Source organism: Suillus plorans (genome assembly GCF_016647745.1).
Source record: "Suillus plorans strain S12 chromosome Unknown HD556scaffold_68, whole genome shotgun sequence".
NCBI lineage: Eukaryota > Fungi > Basidiomycota > Agaricomycetes > Boletales > Suillaceae > Suillus > Suillus plorans.
This window is the reverse complement of record NW_024537452.1, coordinates 111931-139775: the sequence shown is the minus strand read 5'-3', so window position 1 is coordinate 139775 and position 27845 is coordinate 111931. Positions and strand designations below refer to the sequence as shown.

General features: G+C 46.4%; 9 protein-coding genes across 9 annotated transcripts; 4 read left to right on the top strand and 5 right to left on the bottom strand.

Annotated features, from left to right (window-relative positions):
* Positions 1-1636: 1636 nt before the first annotated feature.
* Positions 1637-3889, bottom strand: HD556DRAFT_1312038 (uncharacterized protein; the record flags this gene model as incomplete). Its single annotated transcript, XM_041300609.1, has 7 exons — positions 1637-1758; positions 1807-2265; positions 2407-2741; positions 2823-3258; positions 3381-3447; positions 3680-3699; positions 3850-3889. The coding sequence occupies 7 exons, from the start codon at positions 3887-3889 to the stop codon at positions 1637-1639; spliced, it is 1479 nt and encodes a 492-aa protein (XP_041155676.1).
* A 953-nt stretch (positions 3890-4842) lies between these two features.
* Positions 4843-5762, bottom strand: HD556DRAFT_1447846 (uncharacterized protein; the record flags this gene model as incomplete). The annotated part of the gene is made up of 3 exons (XM_041307346.1): positions 4843-4947; positions 5007-5321; positions 5379-5762. 3 exons carry the CDS (start codon positions 5760-5762, stop codon positions 4843-4845), a joined length of 804 nt encoding a protein of 267 aa, XP_041155675.1.
* Positions 5763-7295: 1533 nt separating this feature from the next.
* HD556DRAFT_1312036 (uncharacterized protein) lies at positions 7296-10588 on the top strand (the record flags this gene model as incomplete). The annotated part of the gene is made up of 11 exons (XM_041300608.1): positions 7296-7314; positions 7484-7501; positions 7554-7654; positions 7700-7840; positions 8031-8223; positions 8270-8631; positions 8686-8847; positions 8899-9069; positions 9123-9197; positions 10358-10377; positions 10426-10588. The coding sequence occupies 11 exons, from the start codon at positions 7296-7298 to the stop codon at positions 10586-10588; spliced, it is 1425 nt and encodes a 474-aa protein (XP_041155674.1).
* A 1388-nt stretch (positions 10589-11976) lies between these two features.
* HD556DRAFT_1447843 (uncharacterized protein) lies at positions 11977-12408 on the top strand (the record flags this gene model as incomplete). Its single annotated transcript, XM_041307345.1, has 2 exons — positions 11977-12156; positions 12223-12408. 2 exons carry the CDS (start codon positions 11977-11979, stop codon positions 12406-12408), a joined length of 366 nt encoding a protein of 121 aa, XP_041155673.1.
* A 281-nt stretch (positions 12409-12689) lies between these two features.
* On the bottom strand, positions 12690-15539 carry HD556DRAFT_1403600 (laccase). Its single transcript, XM_041303889.1, has 13 exons — positions 15089-15539; positions 14982-15033; positions 14861-14929; positions 14685-14815; positions 14605-14633; positions 14479-14553; positions 14398-14425; positions 13628-14348; positions 13553-13573; positions 13352-13500; positions 13275-13298; positions 13165-13226; positions 12690-13111 (listed from the first exon to the last, which is right to left on the bottom strand). Exons 1-13 carry the CDS (start codon positions 15208-15210, stop codon positions 13008-13010), a joined length of 1587 nt encoding a protein of 528 aa, XP_041155672.1. The 5' UTR covers positions 15211-15539; the 3' UTR covers positions 12690-13007.
* Positions 15540-17124: 1585 nt separating this feature from the next.
* Positions 17125-18420, bottom strand: HD556DRAFT_1497089 (thioredoxin-like protein; the record flags this gene model as incomplete). Its single annotated transcript, XM_041308906.1, has 6 exons — positions 17125-17454; positions 17507-17729; positions 17787-17969; positions 18020-18136; positions 18187-18225; positions 18292-18420. The coding sequence occupies 6 exons, from the start codon at positions 18418-18420 to the stop codon at positions 17360-17362; spliced, it is 786 nt and encodes a 261-aa protein (XP_041155671.1). The 3' UTR covers positions 17125-17359.
* Positions 18421-20285: 1865 nt separating this feature from the next.
* Positions 20286-24305, bottom strand: HD556DRAFT_1403559 (fungal-specific transcription factor domain-containing protein). Its single transcript, XM_041303888.1, has 15 exons — positions 24157-24305; positions 23920-24097; positions 23807-23852; positions 23712-23742; positions 23630-23657; positions 23275-23575; positions 23208-23219; positions 22576-23157; positions 22515-22524; positions 22369-22460; positions 22192-22315; positions 21894-22139; positions 21636-21841; positions 21457-21588; positions 20286-21400 (listed from the first exon to the last, which is right to left on the bottom strand). The coding sequence occupies exons 2-15, from the start codon at positions 24060-24062 to the stop codon at positions 20663-20665; spliced, it is 2691 nt and encodes an 896-aa protein (XP_041155670.1). The 5' UTR covers positions 24063-24097; positions 24157-24305; the 3' UTR covers positions 20286-20662.
* Positions 24306-24846: 541 nt separating this feature from the next.
* HD556DRAFT_1312032 (uncharacterized protein) lies at positions 24847-25504 on the top strand (the record flags this gene model as incomplete). The annotated part of the gene is made up of 2 exons (XM_041300607.1): positions 24847-24993; positions 25325-25504. 2 exons carry the CDS (start codon positions 24847-24849, stop codon positions 25502-25504), a joined length of 327 nt encoding a protein of 108 aa, XP_041155669.1.
* Positions 25505-27331: 1827 nt separating this feature from the next.
* HD556DRAFT_1202488 (uncharacterized protein) lies at positions 27332-27760 on the top strand (the record flags this gene model as incomplete). Its single annotated transcript, XM_041296407.1, has 1 exon — positions 27332-27760. A coding segment is annotated over one exon (429 nt), but the record flags the coding sequence as incomplete, so codon positions are not given.
* Between the last annotated feature and the right edge of the window lie 85 nt (positions 27761-27845).

The window sequence follows — 27845 nt, the reverse complement described above, 5'->3', positions numbered from 1 at the left end:
AAGATCTCAAAAGTCACATTCTTACAAAGTTGTCTATTCCAATTCTCATCTCATCTATCTCTTGTTTCATCTTTTAACTACTATTCCCCTTTAAACTCAAGTCTATCTTTATGAATGCTAGCAAAAGAGTTGCACACACAGAGATGCATAGTCATGTCTTATTCTTTATTCATAGTCTAGTGTTTAAGAGTGTTTAGCACAAGAGAAAGCTAGCATGTCATCAGGAAAACCTTCCTGTCCTAAATATCCCCAAATTATCTGAATTATCTGAATTAGCTGAATTTCTCATGATGCGGCTAATTATATTAATTACTAGTAAGTCTGTTGAAATATCCTAAGGCAGCTTGATGCTCGATGGATCTGCGATCAAATTGTAACTGAGAACTGATAGTGACTTGTAAATATATGGTAGTATATATTAAGGCAATAGATATCTAACTACATAGTCAGTACTAAAGAAGCCCGAGTATTTCTTGGCTACATGTAATGATGAGGTTGCATAACCGCATAAGCCTCTCCTTCTTCACATTGTCATGTCATATAAGTTTGATCATTCAAATTATTCTGCTGTACTGGTCACAGAATTGTTCTGCAGAGGCATCAATATTCTCATAGATATCTTGTCTGAAACAACTGAGCGCATTGAATGCTGCAGCCCTGGCGAGACCGAACACAGTGTTGATATTCTGCATGTTCAGGTGTAGGTGAAGGCCATTAAGGAATATGACATCTATGACCATATTCACAAACCAGTCTGCCTCAAGATTTTCAGCCGCATTTTAATGGCTCTCAGTCCATTGGTGTCTGTTTTGCAGAGTGTTTCACTGACCTTGCTGAGAACAACACAAAATGTCCAGAGGTTCCCATCCCTTTGGTGGCTCTCATAGTGACTGTAGTATTTCTTTCCTCTTCTTCTCAAATTCATACTCATATGATTTTTTTTTCAAGGTGTATGCAGCACTTGTGTGGAAGCCAATGGGTTCGCCAGCAAGGTTTAACTTTTCGGGCAATCAATTCAGTGAAACTTACTTTTTTCATGTCAAATTCTTGCAAAATATGAAGGACACAGTGCTGAGGAAGTTCCATCGCATGATGGCTGATATCTATGAGGCTGTGCAGTGAGTTTTGCTTGAGTCAAAGCTGTTTATTGCATGTTGAATTCGGACCCACAGGCATTTGAAGTACACTGGTGGTGTGGAACATACTGCAGAGCAAGACATAGCCTTTGAGCTACTCGATCTTGATGGGATGGATGATACATCAGCAAAAAGGTCAAGTACCATTTGCACCCACTCACACTATATAGCACTACATGGCCCCAGTTGCACAATATAGCATATAACTAAGGTACATGTCACTATGTAGCTCCCTGTATCATCTACATAGCATCCTGTATCATATGCGCTCACAATCATAGCAATATAGCTGAAAATACAATTGCAACAAAAAATGCTCATGAGAGGTGCTCAAATAATTCTAGGTCAATATACTTGTTCAGATAAAACTATTCCGGCTTGTCAATGACTCCCTCGCGACTGAAATGTGGAATTAGGTGGCACGGATGAAGCAGTAGATCAGCCGGCAGAATTACAGCATTCAGTTGGTGCTGGCGTGACGATCTAACCAGCCGGAAGGTTCATAAATCGTTATCGAAAGTCTGTAGCGGCCGAAACCAATGAATATAAAGGAGGGGGTGCGGGAATGTACCAAAACATGAAGGAAGGGTAAATATGGCCTTGATCTCTCCAACACGAAGCCCTGACTCCAGTCAGAAAATTATGGGCAACATAAGACAAGATTACTCACCTGATATCCCCTTGCCATTGTATAAAGCTCTTTCTTCGATGAACAGCGCAGTGTCAAATCTTGCTGGTACCAGCGGCTTCCTTGGGTCTTTGGATGCGACCACTGGTGATGCACAGACCTTGAAAAAACATTTGGAGTTGCTGACATGGGGGCGAGCTGGTAAGAGGACCATTATATATTTGTAGACATCAATGCATTCTTGCAGATTTAGATTTCCATGTGATTGGATGGTTGGGGCGTGCTCACGGATAAACGATTTGAGAGCAGGGATAAATAGTGAGGCACCATGGTGGTCAATCAAGCGTTGAATTGGCGTATTGGGAAAATGGCAAGTTTTTGGGAGATAGTAGCCACGTGTGGCCATCAGCATGGTGAAGCGGTGTATCTGACGAGGCATGACATTAAACAGCTCTGGGGTGCCAGGGTCACTAGGAGAGTCAGAGTCCAAGTTGCTGATAGCTGAATCATGTTCACTGGCAGCTGAATCCTCATCAGCAGCACATTGGGATGCCTACCACTGCAAGTATGTGTCTTGAATTTGCAGAGATTCTTGCTGTCGCAACCAGGTGGTCATTTGTATGACATAATCGCGTCATTTACTTGCACAGTAAGCTCGTTTGGCAAAATCAATGTGAAGTTGCTCTGGAAGCTTAGTATTGAATCCATCTGCACTCCCAAACAAATGAATAGACTCGGCGTAGTGAATCATTGAATGAATCTTCGGGATGTTAAAGTGTTCCCGCACTCCAAGCTCGATGAACATGTCCTTGTTGGCATAGAATGAGGTGAGTGCGGCTTGCATGTGGCTCAGCGTCTTCTCTGTGTGTGACTGGAACTGGGCATAGTAAACAAAGTCCAACACAGCGTGCACCGCAGCAATCACCCTATTCTCAACTCCTCCAGCAATCACACCAAGGAATACATGTTGCAGTTCCCTATAGTCAGCTCCAGTCCATTGTTTTCATTTTGATATGCCCTTCTGAAAGTGACGCAGGCCTGGGTATGATGTCATTGACTTGAACCATGCATCGAGTGCGTCCTTTCCAATGATGTCCATGCACCAACTAACGATGTGATCTTTGAAGACACCCTTGTGCAACTGGTGTAGGATGTCGGGAGTCATACATTGAAATATGTCATTGTGCAGGAGAGTGGCCCAGAAAGGTGCGTGTATTGCTTGTAGACCTAGCTCACTCTCAAATATTTCCCCACTCAGCTCACCCCAAGAGTGCAGCCACAAGTTTTTGACCATCGAATCTCGTTTGCGGGATGCAGATGGTCTCATATCTCCACGGTGGTCACGTCCAACAGTGCATTTCGGACACCAATTCTCCATGCAGCATGCTACCAGACACTGCTCTGGAAAGTCAGCAATATATGCAGCTACTATGGGGTGCATCCGCCTGACTTGTTGATCAGGGCAAGTCATATCAACTCCATCCTGCCCAGCACCTGTGTCATGCAGTAGTGGAATAGGCAGTAACGTTCAGCTGAACGGGTGTCTCATGTGAAGCACTCCAGCTTCAAGATAGGCAGGTAAGCAATTAGGATAGCTGCGTGTTTTTATGGCTGACACCGGATCTCTTTGGAGATGTTTCCAAGTGTCAGGTAGACAGGCCATACTTCCTGATTGCCGCTGTCCTGCATGATACGGGAATCATGCATGGACATAACTACTACTAGGAATAACCCTCAAAAGATTATGTCTGTTAGCACAGTCCTCAGACTAGTCACCCCATACCTTGGTATCAAACCTCGGTCCTATATTTCAAGTTTTATATGGAAGAAGAAGAAAAAGTCATATGTGAAATGGGAATCACAGAATGACCTAGTTTATATGTGAAGTAAAATGAAGGTTAAGGTATTGCCTTACCTTTGGCTTATTCACTTTGGCTAGAGAAAACCATTGAGAAAAGCTCAAAGCCTAACAAAAACCTATCTAAAAAGCCCGTGTCTTGCATATTGTATTTGTATCATTGTTTGTATCTTGTTTTCTCTAGCATTGTTCTTTTATTTTCTTTTATTTAGGATGCTATGACCTACCAGATACTCCAGAAAATATTATTTCTGAGTATGATGTCATAATGATGTCATATAGCTCCACAGAAAGTTCTAGACTATTCTGTTGGAAATTATGATGTAATGTATGAAGTCATAATGATGTCATAGGCTCTAGAATATTCTAGCTCCACTATGATGTCATCTCTGATGTCATTGCTCCATCTTTTATTTGTATTTTATACTTTTATTGGGTTTCACCCAATATTCTGATTGGTTCTCTCTTTATTTTATTGTTTGTGAACCTACATTACTTTCCCACACAAAATGTATATAAGGAGAGCCCATTCTCCCCCAAAAAAATAGAGATCCCTCTTCTAGGAAATTTTCTTCTCAGAGAAACCCCCTCAGTTGAACAAGACATCTCACTTGTTAAGATCTCCCACTTGTAGCAGAACAAGTGCAGGGAAATGTATCCCTTGAGAATACAAGTTTCTTACGATAAGAAGCTTACGTTACTGTTTATTTGACCAACCAGTCTTTGGTCCATGTGATTTTAGAGACTGTTGTCTCTCCTGTTTTACTGTTTAATTGACCAACTTGTGCCTTGGTCAACATGATTATTCTTGAGACCATTGTCTCACCAGTGCTATTTGTGCCTATTTGACCAACCAGTCTTTGGTCAACGTGATATTACAGAGACCCCTTTGTCTCTACTCCTATTCGTGCCTATTTGATCAACTCGTGCCTTGGTCAAATCTACCCAGTTCATTTCAGTGCCTAGAACGTGCAATCTAGGCAAAGTTATTTGTACTTCAGACCACAGTTCTGAATCTAGGTAGCAAATCCTAGACAAAGCAATTGGAGGTACACATAAAAGCTCCGGCTAAGTTGATCACCTGATTGGTTTAGCAAGCCTCCCAAGAACTCACACGTTATCTACCACGAAAACTAGAAAAGTTGTAGACCGTGTTAATCGAGGACTGGCAAGAAGTCTTATCCAAGTGTAATTGTGGTGTCATTACATTCTTACACGCTTTATATAAGACCCTCGGTTATTAAGACACCGCGAAACTGCAACAGTGATGTTTTATCTGAGGCGAGGATCACTGGTGCAACCACAGCACCTTCTGGCAACCTTCCCTGTCAGAATGTATTTAGTACGTCAATTTATAGCTATAGTAGTTGTGCAACAATCTGACCTGCATCTCCCACCACCAATCACCAGTCCACATCTCATCAAACCATCGTGTCTTGCCTTCCTCGTCTGCAAAAACTCTCTCTGGTGCGTATGATACCATGTTTTTGAATTGTGGGTTACCCATCAGCTCTCGAATGCAGTCTACAGGGTCCCGTAACCACAGTTCGAGCTCCTCCTTTTCATGCTGACCACCATTGGTGACCACATTCCCCTTGACAGTGATTTTCTTCAACTTCCATTTGGTCCCTTGTGGAAGCCGATCCACGGCTTTCATTAAGGTATATTTGCTAGTAAACAAAGTGTTCATATGGCTAGCCTGTTCATGTCCATGTGTAAGTCTCTCTTAGTTGTTGTTTCAAAATTGAGAACTCACAATGGGTAGTTTCAAGAACTCATCAATGGCCGTCTGACCCACCCTCGCAATCAACCATTTCACCAAATGCCATTCCTCCTCATTTGCAAAGGGCGCCCACGGATCTAGCCCCAGAGCCTCTTGTTCAGCTCTGATGGTGCGGAACATGTTCTCAGCTTCGCCCAGTGTCTTTGCAACTTGACCTGGGTATGACTGAATATAACGCATCCACACATCGTGTTCGTCTTCCACCTCTTCAACATAAGGCTGCTGCTCCCTCCATGGAGCATCAATAAGGGATTCCGCCACACCATCAAAACTCCCCTCATAATCTGGCACCACATCTTCTTCAGCTGGTGAGTGACCTTGTTGTTTGCTGCTGGTATGCCTCCGGAATGACTCCATGTGTTGCCTGCATCCTGGAGTATTGGCAATATGAATGCTAACTGCTCATATAGATTTGAAGTTTGCCTTGAGGCAGAAATTGCAGCGGTGCATCATACCAGTTGATTGCAGAGGTGCGTACATTCCCGAAAAATCCAATTATCACATCTTTCAGCTGATTTCACTCATGTCTCAGAATTATTATCATGGTGGTCCATGCAGATCATCATTGCAAATTTTTGTATGGTGTGACTCCTGCTTGTGACTGTGCATGACCGTGTTGTTGATTCACAACCGCGTTGCATCAGTCTGTTGATTTGTTTTCTGTTGTTAGCTGGTGTTACGCACTCAAATAGGTCTGTTATGCAGAGCCCTAAGAGGGGCGTCGTCCGCTAACGTTCGTGACGTAACCGGAAGGATCCGGTATAGCAAGTGAGACTGGCGACGACGAGTCGGCAGATATCACAGACGCGCGTGTCATGTGACTTCTAGGACGGATGTCCGTGAAGTCACAGAAGTCAAGGTAAGGACTGTCTTGTCCGAACAATGACCGTCGATCGAGGTAGACTTAGGTGCAACGAGCACCTAAGAAAGTCGTACTAGAGACAAGAGCTGAGAGGCTCTTGAAGGAAGTGGTTTCGAGGGAAGATTGAGTAGATTCAAGTTAGGGATTCTAATACAAGATGACCGACTACTTATACTAGGTGGAAAGGGTTGAGGGCTGGGTTACTGTACATCAGGAAAACACCAACTTACTTAATCACGACTTTTTTGGACTTTTTACTCCTTTTTCAAAAATGAGTGGGCTTTTTTTCCTTTTTTTTCTTTATTCACTGCCTGGTCCCAACTTGAGTATCAGGAATAGTTTATTGTTAATATTTCATACTGTTGCAATAGTTGGAGTTCACAATTTGTAAAGATTACCACCTCAGGAGAGGATTTGAAAATAAACATAATTAAACATAATCAGCACTCTGTGCCACTTACTGGTAACAAATTTCTGTTTTTATGTTTTTAAACATGTCTCTTAAGTTGATAAAACATATCGGAACACATAAATTTGGATCAGGCAGTGAATTAAGAAAAAAAAAGAAAAAAAGCCCACTCATTTTTGAAAAAGGAGTAAAAAGTCCAAAAAAGTCGTGATTAAGTAAGTTGGTGTTTTCCTGATGTACTGTAGGTAAGGGTAAAGGGGAAACGGAAAGGGTATAGGTACGCTGGCAACACAGCCTGATTAGTGATGGGAGGTCGAATGCAGAATGAGACCGAGGAACGTTGGACCAAGCCAACAGTTAATGATACAATGCACAGCAGGTGCGAGTCAGAGGGAACAGGAAAGGAAAGCCACATTGGTGGCATGAGTCGCGACAAGTCATAGTGCCAAGGCACGTGTGCACATGGGTGCGTTATCAGAGATAAGGTCTAGGAGGGGGTGGAGACAAGGGACGAGGACGGTTCCAAAAATCTGGTCAACGGATATCTGGTAAAGGAGTGCAAGCCAGTAGATGGTGACGGCGAGGATGAAGGGAAAATGATAGGGGGGCCACGTGACCGATGTTACTTGTAACAGCTGGTGTGTTGATCTGCCCTCTGGATTCGCATAAAAGGTGAGTCCCTCCTGATAACCTCATCTGCCGTTTTTTAATCACCTTATCATCTTAATCTGGCCATTTGTTTGACTCGCTCATCAATCATGCCTCCTACAGGAATAGCTTGACAGCGCCGTGAATGCCGTCCTTCAGAGAGAGCGTTGTACCAAGGTATGTGTTACAGTTCAAATTTCATCTGTAATCTGACTCGCAATACATTAAGTCGAGGAACAGCAAGAGCGTGATGGTCGCCGACAGGGCCTCTTGCAGAACACCAAGACATCACGCAAGAATCAGGAGCCGCACAGCAGTGATGGAAGTCAGGTATGCTGATCTGTCAGTCTACTAGCTACTCTCACCGGCTTGTAGTTTACAGCTGAAGATGTGCCACTTGCAAGTGCGACAGTCAATCCACTCAGTTTGAAGCCTTGGTTCACCAAGGTCCCACCACAACCTACCCCCACTTCACGAAGACTGTCTGGTGGCTGGAGTGAGGATACTCTTACCCAGGTGATGTCAAAAATGATATAAATGTTGCCCTGAACTGATGAGGAGTCACTTAAGGACTCTGGTTTCATCAATGGTCACATTAGTAAGTCTCAGGCTGTCGGCAGCCTTCGTAATGAGCATAGGCAGGGACATGTGAATACTATGAGTCACTAAGTTATTGAACATTGCGTATCTACTCATTTTTGTCAAGATGCCAATGGGCACTTGCAAGCTCACAGCTGCACAGGCAAAAGAGCTAATGATGCTCTGCAACAATAACCTGAGCGACAATGAACAGGAGGAGCACTATGGCGACAGAGACTTCATTGATACTCGAGATGCTGATGTCAATGACTTTGCAGATGAGACTACATACATGGACCGGAATGTCTCTGATGATGAGTGTAGGTACTGTTCGGTCACTTGAATAGCCACTGAATATTTTTGCAGACTCTCACAAGGATGCAGGCCGCTATCTGTCATCTTCCGACAATGAGTGTGATATGCCACTCAACTGCAAACGGAAATGCAATGCCGAAGACCTATCTGAGGATTCATCTTCCCCACAGCACCATGACCAGCGGCTCCCATGCAAGATATGCAAGAGCAAAGGACGTGTGGCAGCTCGTGATTACAAAGTTGCAGTCCAGCAACTTATCAAGTTCGCGATTGGAGACTTTCATGGATGGCTTGCATCTGAGCATGCATATCCAGATCGCATGACTCAAGTATCATGGGCAAAAGAAGCTTGGAAGGAGGCCTGTGTCTCTCTTGACATTGAGATAGGATTCAATGGCAAGATCATCCAGATGGTATTTAATTTAAATTTGTCTGTGTTATTCATGTTGCCTAATCTTTTGTTCGAGATTACCTGTCGCACGTCGCATCTCACAAGTGAGGTGAAAGCCAAGCTTCGACCTCTTGTGGAGAGCATTTACGGGTTCAACTGCAGCACCAGGGAATCTGTCAAGGCTAAGAATCGCCGACTCGTATGTGACCTCAAGGATAAGTTTGGACTATGTTACTGTGTGAGTAGACTATGTCCAGCATCCTGTCGCATACTTACATTAGTTTTGAAGGACCTTGGAGACAGAAAGAGCAAGACCCCTCGCAGTGGCCTCTTTCGAATGAGGTTGAATCAAAAGGGTGCTAATTTGATCTGGTACCAGAACAAGAGGGAGGAAGGGATCATGTTTGATAAGTATTTCAGTCCGTTTCCCATTCCTGCACTGGCCTTGTTATATACTGCAGTGAGTCATGCAGGTTCACTGGTATATTTACATGTTAACATGATTTGCTGCAGGCAGAATGCTGTATCGATGAATGGGCTGACGGCAAGCGGACTGATATCAGTTTTTCAGGCGGCGAGTACAAAGAGGTATATGATAAGCATGTTGCCAATCTTAAGAAGTTTGATGCTGTTAAGACCGTGCACAAAGGGTAGGACTGATTCCGAGGGGCTTGGCTTCAGCTCGTGCGCTGCGCCCCTTACCCGAGTATGTGCCCTTAATTTCAGAATGATGTCCGAAGAAAGTCCAAGGACGTCCAAAGGATGTCCGAAGCGCAGGAAAGTTCGGAAGGACTTTCCGGACGAGTGCAAGTAACTTCCGGACGAGTGCGGGAAAGTTCCGGAGGAACTTCCGGAAATCACGATGAGGTTTCGTCCTGATACGGATACGTGTAATGGCTACTTAGGACAAGTCCTAAGTAGAAGCAAACAGAGGAAAGGCTGCAAGGACAAAGTCCGAAGCAGAATAGGTCCGGAGGACTGCGGGAAAGTTTCGGACGAACGTCCGGAAACTTCGGAGGATCGGATGAGCGGATAAGCGGAGCTCTGGCCTAGGGAATTTCTCCCTAGGCCTGAGATGGATATTGACTGAGTCGATAGACTAGAACTGTTGTGAGGACTTAGAGTGAGATCTAGTGCGAGGACTAATATGATATTCAGACTGAGGCACTACAGGACATATACAAGAGTTTATATACTAAGGAAATAACGGAAAGATCAGTAAGCAAGTGTCCGAGGCTATGTATGAAGCATAAGCAAAGTTATCAAGCGCGAATCGGAAATGAAGCATAGGTTAATGGATCAGTAAGCGTACCGGTAGTAAGTATAACCGAGATACCGAGGACAAGGAATACCGAATAGAGGAATAGGCTGTGTCAACGTTATATGCACAGGAATTGAATTAGGAAGCTTATCGTATATCGGATCGGACCGGACCGGACCGGATGTCCGGACAAGAAGCGTGGATATACGGGATATGATATTAGGGCAATAGGACAAAGGATGAATGATGCAGGCTAGCTGCGGAGGTATGGAGGTGTGATGTACGGAGGTAAAGGGATCTGGACATGGATGTGCAGATGTGGATGTGCAGAGGTGCAGGGATCTGGATGGGTAGAGGACTGGAGACATGGATAGGGTGTCCGAAGGTCCGGATGAGGTGTGGGAATATTGTCGGATGTAGGTCCGGAATACGGGATATGACAGATGCGCAAACAAAAGAACATGGGATCCTCGACGCTATCCTCAAGGAAATCAACGATACTGGCAGGTAAGTCTCTTGCGATCATTTAGTCTTCACACATCTCAAACATTACAGAAAACATGCTAAAGTGGATCCAATTGAGGTTGTACATGGGGACTACCTATCTGATCATGAGATTGAGCATGCAGTTCAGGAATATATGCAGGGAGGCAATGACAGGAATGAGAGTGATGCCACGGAGGAGTCTGATGGTGACAACAAAGGCGAGCATGAGTAGGATAACTGTCTATTTGTTTAAATTGTGCTAGTAAATGGACTGCATTGCTCCCATTTGTTCAAGGGCTGCCTGTGCTATGATTTTGGCTGCATGGTATGTTATACTATGGAGTGATATAGAGTACTACATAGCATGGCTCTATAGTTGAGGTGCAAGGTACAGGATGCAATATCGCACAAAAAATCAGATGACCTGAGGTATATAGCGCTATGTAGGGGGGGGGTTGCAACCAAGCTATGGACGCCCTGTAGCATCCATAGTGCTATGTTGCACCTCACATTTTTGCTGATGTAACTAGCCTCACAGAATCATATCTGACTTGGCGTGCTCACTGGTACTGCCATTGTTGATATACTTATTGCTTGACATACCTGCCATATACATCTGCTTGATAGTCATAGTATGTTACCTATTACTAGATACCCTGATTTAATCAAATGCATATTTTGCTTCTCGTACAATTAAATCAGCATGATTGGGATCCTAATAGCAGCCTTATCCTAACCAAAACACATGGTAAACTCAAACACATTTTTTGCATTGTGAAGACAATAGGGCAGATATTCTTCCAAATACCTTCAAATTATTAAAATCATCGACCATTATCAACGGATTATTGGGAGGGTAACATAATCCATCTAATCTCTTAAAAATGCTAGTTATCTGAAATTCACCTAATTATTGAGAATTACTTATAATTAGATGAAATTAGCAGGGGAGGTTTTCCTGATGGTATATGTGCTTAACTGAACAAAAGGCTCAGGAAGAAGTTCAGGAGTAAAGTTACATCTCAGAAACAGCAGATCAGACAAAAGCAAGTTAAGTACTACAATCTTCAATACACAGATGGACACACAGCAGGTTGTACACATAATCGCAAGTATCAAGCACTGACAGTTAGGGAACTGCACGGGTACGGGTAACCCGCACGGGTCACGGGTACGGGTACCACTGGGGTACGGGTACGGGTCTGAGATCATGATACCCCTACCCCTACCCGTACCCGCGCTGTGGGTATCAGTCAAGGTTTGCACTCTTTGTTTGACGCTTTGGCGCATATGCTTATGTTATATTGTTTGCTCTTGTTAGATTCTAAAGGACGCCATGACACTCAACCGGTACTATCAGACCATCTTCTTCAACACAACACCTATTGTCAAGTCCCACAGCTGAAGTCTATTGCCATGTGAGTTGTCCTTGATTATTCTTGCTTGTCTTTACTCCTTGCTCGTTTTCTCAGACCTCCGCTGCACCCTCTCATACATTGCGCGCACCCTCTCATATCCCGCACACCCTCTTGTACATCCGGCACACCCTCTCGCACCTCTCAGACCTCCACCCTCTCATACATCGCACGCACCCTCTCGTACATCCTGCGCACCCCTCTCATGGCTCCAATCCACCCTCTTGTACATCCAGTGCACGCTCTCATGAGTCCGTCGATCCTCATTCAAGCAAAAGCCATGCTGATCCAAGTCGTTGCCCACTGTTCACAGTTGGTCAGTCCATCAATCCTCGTTCAGGCAAGAGCCATGCTGATCCGAGTTGTTGCCCACCGTTTGCAGACTGTGAGTCCGTCGATCCTCATTCGAGCAAGAGCCATGCTGATCCATGTTGTCGCCCACCGTTTGCAGTTTGCGACGTTCCCAATGCGACAGACACCATGCGCGAATGCCCAGCGCGCGCCAGCAAATTTGCCCGTGCCTCCACTCCTCCTTCTTGTGCCATCCACATATGTTCGAGTCACGTCAGCATTCACTGACGTGTGCTGGACATATGTGCTAAGCACTGGCGGTGATACCTATGGTACCCACGGGTAAACCCTGCACGGGTGCGGGTACGGGTCTGAGCTTGTTGTACCTGTCGAAAACCCGTACCCGTCAGAGCGGGTACGGGTTTTTGCCGGGTGCGGGTGCGGGTATGGCCTCCAATACCTGGGGGTTTACCCGTGCAGTTCCCTACTGACAGTGAATGAGCACACCAAAACATTGAAGCCATCATTGAAAAATTGGCAACGAAAAGACGGAAACTCAGAACAGACACTGAGCAGCGGTAAACCGCGCCCTCAACACTCCGTGATACTCGAACAGTCTTCGAGGCAGGCTGGATATGACAGACACACAACCATTGATTATCTGCTGGTCTGTTACAACAAGCGAAACGGGAGGAACTAAGATAGATGGAGATAGCAAAGCAGATGATGAAGACACGTCCATGACAAGACAAAGGGTAAACAACAAGTCCTTTAAATAGAATGGTGACGGAGCAAGAACAAACAGGAGTAAGGACCGAAAAGCGCGGGATATAGCGCAGGAAATTGTAAACGAATGAACTCTAAGGTCTAGAGATAGGGAGGCCCGTCAGGTTAGTTGTGATGAATCGAATAAGGTATGCTGGTATTCGAAGGCTGCACACAAAATCAGTGACCGATTCGGCGCTTTATATGACGTCGGCGATGCTGCTCCACGCTTTGTTGCGATGGTGCCGAGGCGTTGTAGGTGGGACATAACTGCTTCCATGAGCCTACGGAAACCATGAGTAAAGTCAGGATATAATATATCAGTTCCGAGCCTTACTTGTTATGTTCAGGCCTGACGCAATATCACTGGTATCTTCTGCGAAGACCACAGCCATACCCCTGAAGAAGTTGAATCAGATAGTCACCTAGCGGCAAGACAACACCTACTGTTCCAGGTGGAAGTCGATGTGGCTAGAAGATGTTATTTGAATTAACCAGCTACAATAATAGTTTCAGGATCGTACCAGTGAAAGATCCATGGCCCTGGATTGTCGGTTCTAAAGCGAATTGTCACATTGTCACCTGATTCACCATTGCCCGTCGTATCGCGTCGTACAGGATTGACGTAGTTGTAGACCTCAGTTCCAGAACTTCTTACCACAGAGAAGCTGTGCTGTGCAATACATGAACTAGAGTGCCAATAGGATATAACAAGCGATACTCACCCCGTGTAAGTGGAAAGGATGCTAGAATGATGGTACATGAGAGACGTAACGTAAAGGGGTATTAGCATCGCCTACCGGTCCCTCAGGCTGTCCGCCGGGGATAGAAAGCTCGATGGTTTTGTTGGCAGGCAAAGTGTAAACCGATCCATATGGTTGCAGATCAGAAACGTCCAAATTTCCGCTTAAAATTTGTTGTAAGATTGGCGTGGAGGGCGAGGTGTAGGTGTAGCCATTGATGAGAAACCTCAAGTTGTCATCCCATACGGATTCTAGATTTAGCGACACGTCTGCGGCACCAAGCTCCGCGACACCAGGGGCTGCGGGGTCTACCAGCGCATGCAAGTTCTGTTCCAATAGAGGGGCTTTCGAAGTGGAATTTCTGTAGATGGGGTCTAGTGGCAGAGCACCATCATATCTAAGTATCGCAGAGTGGAGACCTCCTGTAAAGGTGGTATCGTAATTGGGCATCGCATGAATCCAGTAGTTGTCGACCGGCTGGTTTGCAACCAGGATGAAAGAGTACCGTTGCCCGGCTAGAATTTGGATCGAGTCGACTTCCAGAGGCGTCGTGTATTCACTGTCGGCCTCGATGACTGTAAAAACGTGGCTGTCGATCGTAAACACGTAGGTTGTTTTGCATGCCATACTCATTAACCGAATACGGTAGCGTACTCCTGGCGTGACTTGCACGACTGAAAGAGGTACGGGTGGACCACCTGGATAACGCCCTGCACCATTGATGAGAGTCGAGGAGGGATTGTCGGTAAAGCCAACGTCATAGGCGTTCACGTGGTACCTTTGACCAGATGATTCAATCAAAGCAGTAAAAGTGCTGATGATCTTACCAATCCACAAGAGTAATGATGGTTGATGCTATGTTGTCGTTAGCACATTCAACTACACATGTAGTCAAGGTTTAGACCTACCGTTATCAAAGTCATACAAGCTCTGGTAGGGATCCTCTGGGTCATAGATGACCAAGGCTCCTCTCACACCTTCGCCTGCATCAACAGTGAGATTTGTGTGCACCAGTGAAGAATGAAGTTACCAACAGTACTGGAGCGAGAAATGTGAATGATACCTGATACACGAGCAGTAAATAAATATATGTCAAGCAAAACGTACTTCTCACCAATATGAGCCCGTCTGGTTTGCTGGCGTGAAGTCATACATAAACGAATCCTCAGACGCGATGGGGCACTGGGTCACCATGGCCGTTCCATCCATCTGGGATGACCCATGCTGCATGATTCCATGCCAATGCTGGAGCGAAATCAGCGCCGTCCCAGAATACAAGAAGATACTAACAACGGTCGTGCTTATATTCATCGATTCATCCACCAACATATCTGTGACATTCACTTGAAAGCGTTCGCCCTTAATGGAGTAAATCTTCCTGGTAGGGACAGTCGCATAAAGAGACCACTACCTTCTGTGCAGAGAGGACTGGTCCGGGGGTTTGACCATTGACTACAATGGCACTGGAAAATTTTGTCAGGTATGAGATGTTAACCAACCGCAGGTCAATAAACATACTCTATTGGATAACCGTCGGGGGCGATCCTGGCGTTTGAAAGGACAAGCTCAGCATTGAGTGCCGCACAAGACGACACCAAGGCTGCCAGAAACCAGGTAGACAGAGAGCGAAGTTTTGCCATCACCAATACTACCGAGAGCCTGTCGTCTGAGATTTCATGGGTTGAGAAACTTGTTTTATCTTCCCTTCCCTTACGTATTGAGAGTGTGCCGTCTGAAATCTCGTAGATTACGGAATTGCTTTATCATCACTTCTCTTACGAGATTTTCGGAAAATATATTCTCTGGATCAAAGTAGCGAAGTCGCAGCGATGTATGGAGAGATTTATGATATGTGGCGTGTTGAAGATAAAAGGGCTAGGTCCACTCTCTCGACGCAAGTAGTGGGCGCATCATGATACTGCTCAGTTGTTCCTCTTTCATGATTGGTTGATGGGCGACAATCTTGGAGGGAAAAACATGAACAAACTACTACTTTGTACTATACTAGTAGGCTAGTGGCTGCCCGAGCAGGGGGCCGAATTGGGGCAAATTTTGAAATGATGACCTTGCTCTATCACTCGGACCTTCCTACGCAACAAAGGTACTACCCTCACATATTCACAACCACGCGGCCCGCATGGATTTCATTATTCTTCCTCTATCTCTTGCTGTGAATTTGTATTTTGTTCATTTTTCTTTCATTGCTGACGTGGCAGTCACTTGTCGCACATTGATGGATAAAAAGCGAGAGCTTGGAAGGGGGTACTCTAGACAAGTAAAAGATGGGTGGTGAACTGAGATATATGATAAGACTTGAAGGTTTGGGTCACCGGCGCCTAAGTGTGATTACATATGAATATGACGAGCGCTATTAAAAGTACTAAACACTCATCGATGCATGTGGGGTGATAGTACATATGTGAAACGAGTGATGAGTGCAACGGGCAGTGCAGTGCTGCAACATTAACTTGAAACGAAGATGTCGAGCAGAGTCCGGGCCGGGGTCTTTTCATTGTGAATGGCGCAAGGGTGTCCGGACTTTTGATTAACCTAGGTCGTTCGAAGGAACCTAGAAATTTGGGTCCGAACGAGGCCCGAATGATGATAGTGTAAATAAATGCTAGATAACAAGATGAGAGGCGAATGAGTAGTAGTACAGGGAGAGGTGAGTTAGGCAGAAATATATTCCAAGTGTACGTTAGCTCGTTACGAAGACATAGATGCGATGAGAAAATGGACGCACATCTCTCATAGTCGGACTCAGAGATCTGAGTCCGACTCTTACAGATGTTGTTTTTATGTAAAAATAAGAGTATGCATTTGAAACATCCGGATGCTCACTCGGCTGCTGAGTCAAACGGGTGCGTAACGGATGCCCTCGCATTCATCCTGATGAGTCCTTCCAACACTAGACATCGTCTTGCGCTCACCTTCGATGCCACCTCCTAGTAGTATGCATTGGACCTACCTATAAGTACACTGTGATGCGCGCTTGGAATCGATATCAATTAATTGATTACATAATTCGAGGGATTAGGACAACTTCGACTCAGCGCTTTTTGAATGGCAGTAACCTGCATATTCGGTCTTTCCTCTTCTTGATGGCCTGGGCATCTTCCCCGACTTGGTTTGATTCTGGAACGGCACGTTTCCAAGACTGTTGATTGATTCTTTCTGCTGATAGTTCATGCTGGTCACCACAGCAATACTGCGCAATCGACTGCAAGTTGGTGGTCCGCGGGCACACTGGGATTTGATGGTGGCGACCATGTATCCTATCCGAATTCATGCCTAAAGGCCTAAAGCTTAAAGGCTAGGGGGTCTCTAGTTCATGCTTCATTGTCGAGCGATTGTACGCCATGCCAATCAATCCAAACCAATCAAAACATCCGAGTCAAGATCTCAAACTTGACGTCGGTCGTGAGCGCACGGCCATAATAGGAAGCCGTGAAAATTTCTGTGAACCGGGAACCTATGCCCGAATGACCGAGCGAATGAGCAACTGAAAGGGAGACAAGACAACAACGCGACGCTGGATTAAACACGACAGATACAGGGAAAATCAAGGTCATAGTGGTGGATAGAGACAGAGGAGCATGATGCAAGTGATCGTACGGACGAGGCCCGAAAAAGGCCTGGACCGCTCGATGAACACAGCCAGTGACTGCAGTTACTATCTAAAGGTGAGAGTACTACATAAGGCGAAAACGACTACTATTTAAGGGCAAAAAGAAAAGGTTCTCAGAATCGATCTACCGCAAAAACAAAGTCGACAAGACCCACCACTCCCTAAGGGTAGAGGTAATACCTATACAATTCCGTCATTGCATGTCTGACCATGATGGACTCAAAAAACTCGGTTAACGGCTTATACTTGGTCATCCCTAAGCAGTCATGTTTGTCAAGTAATCAAAGCCGTGTACGTAAAACACGCACCTTCATACAAAATTGGCACGCTGGATCCTGGTGGATACACGATGACCTTTGACGTCTTGCCCTCCACAGTCGCTGGGAACCCTAACGATACCGCAAATAAGCCATTCGGGTCTGTATAATGGCCAAACGCCATCTTCTTCCAGTGGTTATTCGCAAGGACCTGCCAGAGCAGCGGAAACTTCTTGTCCTCGTTCAAGAGGATGGCACGTGGGAGGTCGCTCGTCTGTGAGGAATGCGCGGGTCATATGAGGCCAAGAGGCTGGATATTTGAGAGCCGAACCTTGTACAACCACATTGGCATGTCGTGGATATGCGGGAGAGCTTTCACGTTGTTGGGTACGGAGCGCGAGGCCCAGCGGATGAACTTGCCAGAAGTAAGTTCGTTGGAGTCGTATGGCTCAGGCTCAGTCCGGCCACCACGAGGGAAGACTTTGAGGGTTGGGACCCCTTCAAGTTGAACACCCTGAACGAGTGTCTGAAACGACTGCAGCAAGGGGTAATTGCGATGTGCACCTGTTCCGCGCACAACCACTTGTTCAACTCGGCATCGCAGTCTACTGCATAAAACGGAATGAGTGGACTCAAATTCTGAGCAGCCTTGCTATACTCGGGAGCCATCCGTTGGCAGTGCTGGTGTGCTTGTTTGTCAGTTGAAACGAAACCATCGTTCTGGAACTCACCCCGCTCCATGGGGCGACAAACGCAACCACACTCGTCATCTAAAGTGGTTTGAATGGGAATATTCAGTTTTACTTAAGATTAAGGGCAGAATCAAAGCCGCCTACATTACTCTTCATAGCTTTACGAAACCCTTTTGGATCTAGCATCTTGACCCTAGTGTCAGGAGGAAATATGGCTGCAGACACTATTGTGGGCAATGACACCAGGAGCGTGGCTAGAAAAAATAGAAGCATTGCAACAAAGACCGACAGAGACTAGTAAGTAAACAAGTAGACAAGCTTAAGCCAGCCAGAAGGTGTCGAGTCAAAGTAGATCCAGTGTGGAATTATGCCATAACCGCGCTCAGAAACGTGTACAAGACGTGCTGATATGGCGTTCGGAATTTTGCATGACCCATGTGTATACAACTCTTGAATCACGTCAGACTGGCACGACTAGTAGTCGGGCTGCTTGGAATCTCAAAACTGTTACTGTATGCAGGGGCGTCCCATCAGACCTAGGTAGGTCCGAGCGCAGTAGCAAGTGTCCTGGCGCGGTGGCAAGAGTCCTGGCTCGTAGCCTCGCGCGTTGTCGTAGCTGCATAGCCTCCCGCTATCTAGAGGTCTGACCTTGGTTCCCTTGCAGTCCTTCCCCTTACGGCGGCTGTTCAAGTTCTCCTGGTGGCAAAAATGACTTGGATGCCATACATCCTATCCTCAATCGCTTTCCAGGACCGCATGCACATAATATCGACTATCAGTAGTAGTGTAAAAGGCTTGGTGAAACTTGACCGACCATTTCACACTACTACTGATATATGAAGTTTATAACGGCTGTCTGATGTCCTATCAAGAGCAGGGGATTTTGCTTTTATTTATTCCTACTTTCGTGATGGTATTTATTTGGTTTATTTGGTTCTCCGAAGTAGATTTCAAGGAGACATACTACCGGACCTCTTAGATCTAGCTTAGAGTGTTATTGACATCCATCATTCAACTCTGGCTAATTATCGAAGGGTTTAGAAGTGTTCCCCCATGGTATTGAACATTTACTGTCCCTCGCAGCGGCTGGGTTGCCGATCATCAAGGTGTGTTAGCACTAGTATGACAGATCGATACTTAGTACTTTTGCCTAACTTCATTAACCCGGATGTTATTATTGTTCGCGGCGGCCATCTCTGCTTGGCTTGATTTCCCGCACAAGCCTCCATTTCTAACCAGATGCTAGTTTGTACGCACTAGGCACATCCCCATCAACATCACTTCGAGCATCAACCCTTCATGGGCCCCACTCTTCCCACCCGGGCCCGATGGGTGCGGTGATGATTTTTCCGTACGCCGAGGGACGTACAGATCGCCCCATATGGTCGTTGTCAGCTTTTTTTGCGGGGACGATGATGGTCACTACGTCTGATGCCGATGATCATGACATGACCCTCGCCCTAGCCGTATGTGCGCGCTCGTCGCTCAGGGATACTACCGAGCTGGATATTGAATATAACAAGATCTAGAGTGAGATGGAACTTGAGACAATAAGCCTCCACTGGGCGGTGCGGTTACTGCGTCAGAATCGGCCACGAGCTCAGCATGATGTTCTCGAACGCCAAGGATCCCTGAGGCGTGGTCCCAGCACGGAAATCTGCACGACCATCGGAATCTGAACCAAGCCAGAATAAATCTGAATTTCTAGGTAAGATGGATTCTATAGAAATGATGAACCGTAGTTGTATGCAGAGGTAGGTGAAAGATCGTCATACCATTGAGAATGTGTGAGGCAAACTAGCAATGAACTGGAAGCAAAAAGCAGTAACAAAGCTACCATGTGGAAACAAGGAACATTATGTAATCACAATATGATCTCTTTTTCGACTCAGCGCTTTTTGAACGGCAGTAACCTGCATATTCGGTCTTTCCTCTTCTTGATGGCCCAGGCTGTCTTCCCCGACAGCTCGTTTCCAAGACTGTTGATTGATTCTTTCTGCTGATAGTTCATGCTGGTCACCATAGCGATACTGCGCAACCGACTGCAAGTTGGTGGTCCGCGGGCACTCTGTACCTGACGAAGGGCACACTGGGATTTGATGGTGGTGACTATAGTCTATGTATCCTATCCGAATTCATGCCTAAAGGCCTAAAGCTTAAAGGCTAGAGAGTCTCTAGTTCATGCTTCATTGTCGAGCGATTAGAGCCATTTTTGCATCAAAACTGTGTCTTATATCAGATGCTTCAACGGAACAGGGACAGGTAATAAAATGGCATGTAAATACACCCTCTGGAAGGCATAAAAATGGTACAGGTAAGTGTTTCGAAGACTACTGCTATATACTGGTGATCTGGTTGATGATGCCTTGCACATGGAATATGGATATGATAGTTGGAAAATAGCCGCCGCCAAGAAGGACCGAACATGTCTAGAAAGATGAGAAGGTGACGATGCTCAAATTAACAACGAAATCGATACAAAGGCTGCGGAAGAATCAAAGAAGAATTCTTCCGTTCACTGTGATCTGAACCCAACACCATCGAAATAACCAGAATCCCGCATAAAGGAGGTCCAACGTTCATCAAGTCTTGAATCCTGTGATACCAGGCCAAGTCCAGTGAGCTCCGTAGGTATTGGTCGGCTGGATTGGCCTTGGTATGGGCCAGCAGAAGATGAGTTGTATTGATAAGCGTGCGACTGAGGAGCTGCAAGCGGAGGCTGACTATATTGCTGCGAGGTTTCGCTCGCCGGGGGCCAGTAAGTGGATGACCCTGAAATAGGTGCTAAAGCGTGTTGCACAGGGGGCACGTGTGATGTAGCTGAATGAGATACGTGATGCGGAGGAGCATAAGGATAATCAGAGCTCTGGGACTGTCGCCATAGCTGGGTCGAAAGGTTAGTGCTTGCACTAGACGCAGTGACATTGCTTGGATGAAGCATATCAAAACGACCACCACGGTCCGAGGCCCAGTCAACTGCAGGCTCCGAGCGATATATTTGCGCGCTTTGTTGTTCGGTAGAACTAGCTGGTAGATACGTGTTGCTGTTAGAAGAAGCCTCCGAATAGTCTGCAGGGAGACTTGTAGGTCTTTTAGCTGAAACGAATCTAGTTCTTCCAGCAAAGATTTCGAGTTCATCATCATCTTGCTCCACCTTTACGCTCCACTGCTGGCCGAGCTGTTGTGATGACCGTTCATTCTGAGCAGCAGCGAGGGCTAAGTGCGCTTTCTCGCACAGTTTGGTAAGGATTGGCTGTGGTATTGTCTCCATTATAAAGTGTAACAAGCGTGAAAGGAACAAATACTGACTAGAGCTTGAGCAGCACGTTTGCTATGTGAAGCTGCTCTTTGAAAAAGAAGGCAGGCACCATCCAGTTCCTTCATGGCATTGGACGCCAGTGGAGATTGTGGGCCTCGAGTAATAATTGTCCCAAAGACGATCTGTCTGGCTATCAGCCGCAATCAATGTCGAGACCCAAAATGCTTACGGCTGCAGAAAATGCGAAAGTCCAGATAGTCCAAAAGCGAGCGCAGGGACTAGGATGATCATGGAATGCTTGTTGGATGGTTCGCAGTATCGTCTGAGACGACCGGTAAGCAGCCAGGAATGATGGGGCATATGTGCTCTTTAACGGATTCACAGGGTTCTCAATGATAGCCTGCGCAAAGAAACTGCGATGAATGTAAAGTAGTACTGAAAAACAGATCAGCCACGACAGCCAAGGGTACAAAGGCAGTTTGCTTACGAGTTTCCCGAGAGTGAGACAGCACAAGACGGCCCATTGATTGTACCAGTGGTTCCTCAGGAATTGAAGGTGTCATTGGAGGTGGAGACATATCTAATGCCGAAGGCGGAACATCTGGGAATGGAAACTCGCGAACTTTGCGATCGATTTCCATGATTACCGCATAATTCGGCGCTTCAGCCGTCAACGTACGCGTAGCGACTTCTGCGACGCAGTCAGCCGCATACCTAATAGCCCATGACGAGACTGTACCAAAAGATGTAGTGGGTAAAGGCAGGAGCAATACGTATAGACTCACATTCTGCAGCAGCAGCAGCCGCATAATCAGGTTCCCCGTCATTTCCGGCAGAACCTGGAAACTCAGGGAGACGACAGTCGATGTAAGCTAAAGAAAAAGTCGGTGGGCGACCGTTGTTTAAGCTCTGCGTTGAGAATATCAATAAAACCATCATAAGGACGAGAAGGGTGCGCTTACACCCCAGGCATCAGCAATGAAGAGATCCCAAAAGACAATGCGCCGCCTTTGCACGACTTTGTTAGGAAGACCCCACTTGGCACTATCCCGATCTATGATACGGAGTGAGATTAAACTGTTCCTTGAGAATACATGAACAAACATACGAAGACCGATCTAGACGACCTTTGATCAGGCGAGAATTACATGAATGGAAAGACTACGCACAGTTTGGGCAAGATGCGCGGCAAGGATGACCAATGACCATGTCAACTCCAATTCACTACCGCTCATAGCGTTGTAACCACCCAACAGATGAAGTGCCTGAACAGTAGTCAAGGAGGGCTTCTCCAAGACCGGTTGCAAACAGATGCTAGCGCGGGCAAGTTGATGGTAGTGTTCAGCCTCAGGGCTGGTGGCATTCTGCTTAAAGTCCACGAGAGCTCCGATAGCGAAGACAAGTAAAAGAAGACCGAGATCATAAGCTCCTTTGGGTTCGTCCGGCGGCGTCGCAGTGTTATTTGAGTAATATATTGGGAGTAACTCCTCCATCACTTGTTCTTCAGACACTGTGTGGAATAGCCATCCAGCTTGTTCGAAATAAGTCTGCACGAGGTACTTGGCCCGGTCCAAACGTGGTAGATGACTTTCTATCAATTCCTGAATAGCTGCTGTTGGGCCCATAGGGGTGAAAGGGAAGGCCGGCGAAAACATCCTAAATGACTGCGGTAATCCAGGGCTCATTGAATCCCTTTCGGATTCAGGACTAGAAGCATCTGTACTGTCACTTTTGATAATGTTTTTATCTGACTAATGGGACGGTTGCATGAACGCAGCCTCACAAAAAGTAAAATGCGCACCATCAACAAGCACTATCAAATTCGGAATGAATAAATCTCTTCTGAGTGAGAAGGATAGAACACTTACTTCGGATCCGCCTGTAGGACCGAAAAACCGTGATATACCGTGATCAGTGATGGAAAGTGTTCCAAATCCATCGAGAATCTCTGGAGGATTCGACGGTCCCGCAGCAGCGTTATCAGCAGGGAGAGTGATGGCGCTAAATTCATCCTTTTGATCCGCGCTACGAAGGTCGTCACGAAGGAGGGGGTGGGGTTCTGTCGAATGGTGTGACTGGAGGACCCCAAGAGCGTCTTCTAATTGGCGGATACGTCCACTCATATTGGCTATTTGACGATGAAGATGCTCAGTTGCTGCGAGAACGAAGCTTGTTGTAAAAGAGTAAGACAATGAAAGCTAACAAGAAATGTATTGTGCGTACCGAGTTCCCTGTCCAGTAGCCAAGCTGCCTGTAAATGAACGGTTAACATAACATAAATAGGATGAGATAGAAAATAGCTTACCATTGGGACACAGTGCAGCACAACCTCGTCTCTAAATAGATAGGTGATAGGTGTTTAGTATGGAGGTCGATGCTGTGTAGCGTGGTACTACTTACCTGACATGACTGGCAGGGTATCTGCTTGTCACATTTTATCTTGAGCCTTTAGACAATACACATGCATACATCATGTCAGAACTGCTTCTATAAAAATTGTGCGAAGGTCGCACCTCCTACACTCGGCGCAAGAGATCTGCCCATTACTCCTTTTCTGTTCGATCTCGCGCGCATGGCCGCCATCAAATCGGAAGTCGTCTCCCTCCCTGCGGCTTGACTTGCGCTTCAACTTGGCCTTCGTTGTGTCCGGCGGCATGGATAATGCTGGGAGAAAAGCTAAGAAAAATGAAACTCAATTACCGGAATCAAATGTATTTTGTAGGTGGGAACTTTGGAAGACAAATACTTACTACTTATTAGTCAAGTTCTGCAGATGAGGTTGGTGAGAAACCAAAGGCTGTGCGGTTGCAAGCAACCGTGAAAAACAGTACTTCCAAAGATCTTTATCTACTAAGGTGACAAGTTGTATGTAAACATGCATGCATTGTCGACCCGGATCAGGACACGTACGACACATACATTATCCGCCGAATACATTACGTAATTATCAGCAATTGAATCATATCCGACTCTATCGGGATTGGTTCCTGCTTTCATACTCAGCGACCCCCACGTTCCTCCACCCGTCCGAGGCCTTCCACATGCTCAGCGCTTAAATGTTCCACTCGTGCCAGTGCCATAGCGCCCCCTCTGGTGACCTGTCGCTCTTCCTAACGCCGAGCGCTCTGTATATCACCACCACTATTGTCTTGCCTGCGCCTATCGTCGTAGAAGCAGTTCCGCCATCAGAAGCGCATCCATGAATTAATCCCTTATAGTCGCTTACGGTGCTGCACCTGATGAGCTCCTTGTCTCCCTTTATAAAACGTCCCTTCCGTTTGTGCGTTGTCTCGACTTACATCGAGACTGTAGCGGCCACTTTGCGCCGTCCATATCATTCCTTTGCTGACACAGACCCTATACCGTCACAAACCAGACCATACCCTGAATCGAGCACTTGATCAATCCCTGAAACCATTAACCTGACCATATCCCACACCATGAACTTGGCTACATCTCAAACCCTGACCGTGACCATCCCATGTCTCATGAGCCATGCCATACAGGCGCAAACATTCAACTACAATGTAGCGCTCAATGCTGAGGCGCATCAGACGTTGTCGTGGGCATTGCAACGTGCGAAAGAGGTGCGCTATCTGAAACAACACACTAAGGCTTTTTTTGGCATGCCTGGCGCGGCGGCGCCCCCCAGCTTCACTTGAGTTGCAAACTCAATGCATCTCACAGCCTCACTTTTCAGCTATGTAATGTATGGTGACGAATCCGTAGACTTGACTCAGCGATATCCGTGCCTTGATCACGAACGAGCGATTCGCCTGGTTCGACTCACAGCCTCACTTTTCAGCTAATGTAATGTATGGTGACGAATCCGTAGACTTGACTCAGCGATATCCCTGGCGGCGGCGGATTTTTTTTCACTTTTCGGTGACCTGTATTTTTATTCATCTGTCGGGACAGCATTTCGGCTCGCATGCTTCATCTGAGCGTGGCGCCATTCTCGGACACTTGAAAATTTTCGGCGGAACCGACGAATCCTTGGAACGAGGCAGCCTGCCGCGTGGTCGCTTCGTTATCCGACTGTTAGGAGAGTTCATTCGACTGCAAAGGGCCTCTTCACCAAATCCGCCATCAGGGTGACGGAGGCTGAAAGGCTGACGGACTGTTAGGACAAGGCGCAGGCCAGAGTGAAAAACTGCCCGAGCCTCCAAGTTCTGATCCCCTACTTGGAATTTTTATGGGTCGCCTTTCCATCTCGTCGAATCTCCGTGCGTTGCTGTTCTATCCGACACTCGTTCGTTGCGTTTACCAGAGCGAGTTCTGGTGTTGCTTCTGGGTTCGGAGGTACTTGTGCGGGAGATCGGGATTTGCACTACCATGACCTACGTACGTCATGAGTCAAACGTTCGTACGGCATTATCACAAACCCTGTGTATCGCACAAACCTCGGCCTTGCCTCAAAAGCAAGTATGAGGAATGGAACAATATTGCTGTCTCAAAAGCGGCGTTGTACCTATCCTAGTGGTAATGACTACGTACATCGCAGTCCAGTACGTGTGAGTGGTGACTAGGGTGCCCAGATTGTACCAAGGCTATACCTCCATAGTTTGTAACATGTCCGTTTCCGACAGACATGCCATTCGAAATTGAATGAGGCAGTTCACCACCACTTGCTTCCCTGACTCTGACACATCGATGATGAGCGGATCGTATGCAAAGCTTGTCCCTTTCTCCCTGTGATGTCAACGCGGTCACCGTAAGCACTTGGCACTTGGTACTGCACCATTTAGCGAAAATGACTCTTGGTATCGCTGATCTAATAGCCATCCTGCTTTCCGGAGCTTCTGCCTAATTAAACAGTTAATCCACAATGAAGTAATATGTGCCTGCCTCTGGCAGACAGTGGTGGGTAGCCTTTCAATGATGTCGATGAACGCTACAACAATCTAGGGCCTAGGCCCTACTGACTAAGCCATCCAAATGGTACCAAACACCCGCCTGCAACACGCTGGAGGGGTACCACTCCAACGTCCTCAGACAAAAAAATCCCATACGTGATTACAGAATTTCACAGGCATCCTTCTCATCTACGTCTTACATCCAACGCCGCGCGATCCTGCAAATGAGTCGAGTTCTTTGGTAGAAGGGGCTACGACAGGTCGCCACTCACCGGTGCACCAGAGAAGATCAGAACAATGTACCCACAGCCTTCATGGAAGTGGAGTTGTTGACGTCATAAGAACGCAGGCTCTCTGGCTTATCACCCTCGCACCGAATGAACGACCAGCAGGCAATTCAATGCATTTGGAATGTTCGGTGATTCCAGTCAGCGTGAAAAACAGAAATACATGAGTTTAGTTACGTACGGAATGGAACTTATGTTTTTTGTACCTAAGAACATAGTGGACGCAAATGTAGCGCAGTCTCGTTTATTGTGCCGGCTGTGTCGACGAAGAAGTTCGAGACATGTGGCCATATTGATATGTGCATCCTGACGGCGGCCAGAGTGGATATCCATCGACTATCTTGACTTCTACGCTGGTGCGTTTTTCTGGGACGATCATGTCAGACAAGTTTTCACTTTCACAACGGGGATACTTTGTAGAGATGTACCCTGCAGTTCGGAAAACATCAACGTGTAGAAGAGTGACGAATCCTTAGCCTGCAGTCAGTGAATGAATTTCATGACAAGTGATGATTGCCCGCCTTAGAATACCACATGTGTCTGAGAACCGGTGGTCTGGACGAACAATGCAAGTTGACTCCGAGGCAAGTCTAAACTTCGCGCCACTGTGACAGAAAAAACGTCCACATCCACATCCGAAAGGGCATTGTTTCCAAGTACAAGAACACGAAAAATCAAGATCCAATCCCTCATCCGCCGTGCCCTAGACAGACATGGACCGCGCCGCCACTCAGCATGCTGCCATATCCAAAACGGATACGAAACGGACCTACACCCACAAGTGTGGTAGGTGCCGTACCGTTCTTGAATGTGACACACACGCCGACTGGCCCACGATCAGCCTCCTTGTCAACGAACACTATTTCGCTTGTCCAGTAAAGCCCGACTTTTGTGGGTCTGCCCCATCTCACCCCTCTTCTGAACCCGATGACGCGCAGAGTCCTATATATGACTCTAGCGAGAACATAGATGCCGCTGATGACAAGCAAGATGAGACACTCATCCAAGTCGCGGGATCTAGCAAGCAGAGGAAAAACGAGGCTCAGCGGAAACAGGAGCTAGAGGACGACAAGTACACTTACGACGTACGACCCACATCCGTCATATGCCGTGGGTGTGACAGAGAGATTAGCCTGGACAAGCGCTCGAGGTATTACCCAGGATTATGGATGAAACATCGAGGGAAGTGTGCAAGAATATACAAGATCGAGGTGAGCTAATGTCTCCTAATAATGGAATGAGAAACGAACTCAATTTTACAGAACGAGAAACTCGCCCGAAGTGGAGACGGGTTTT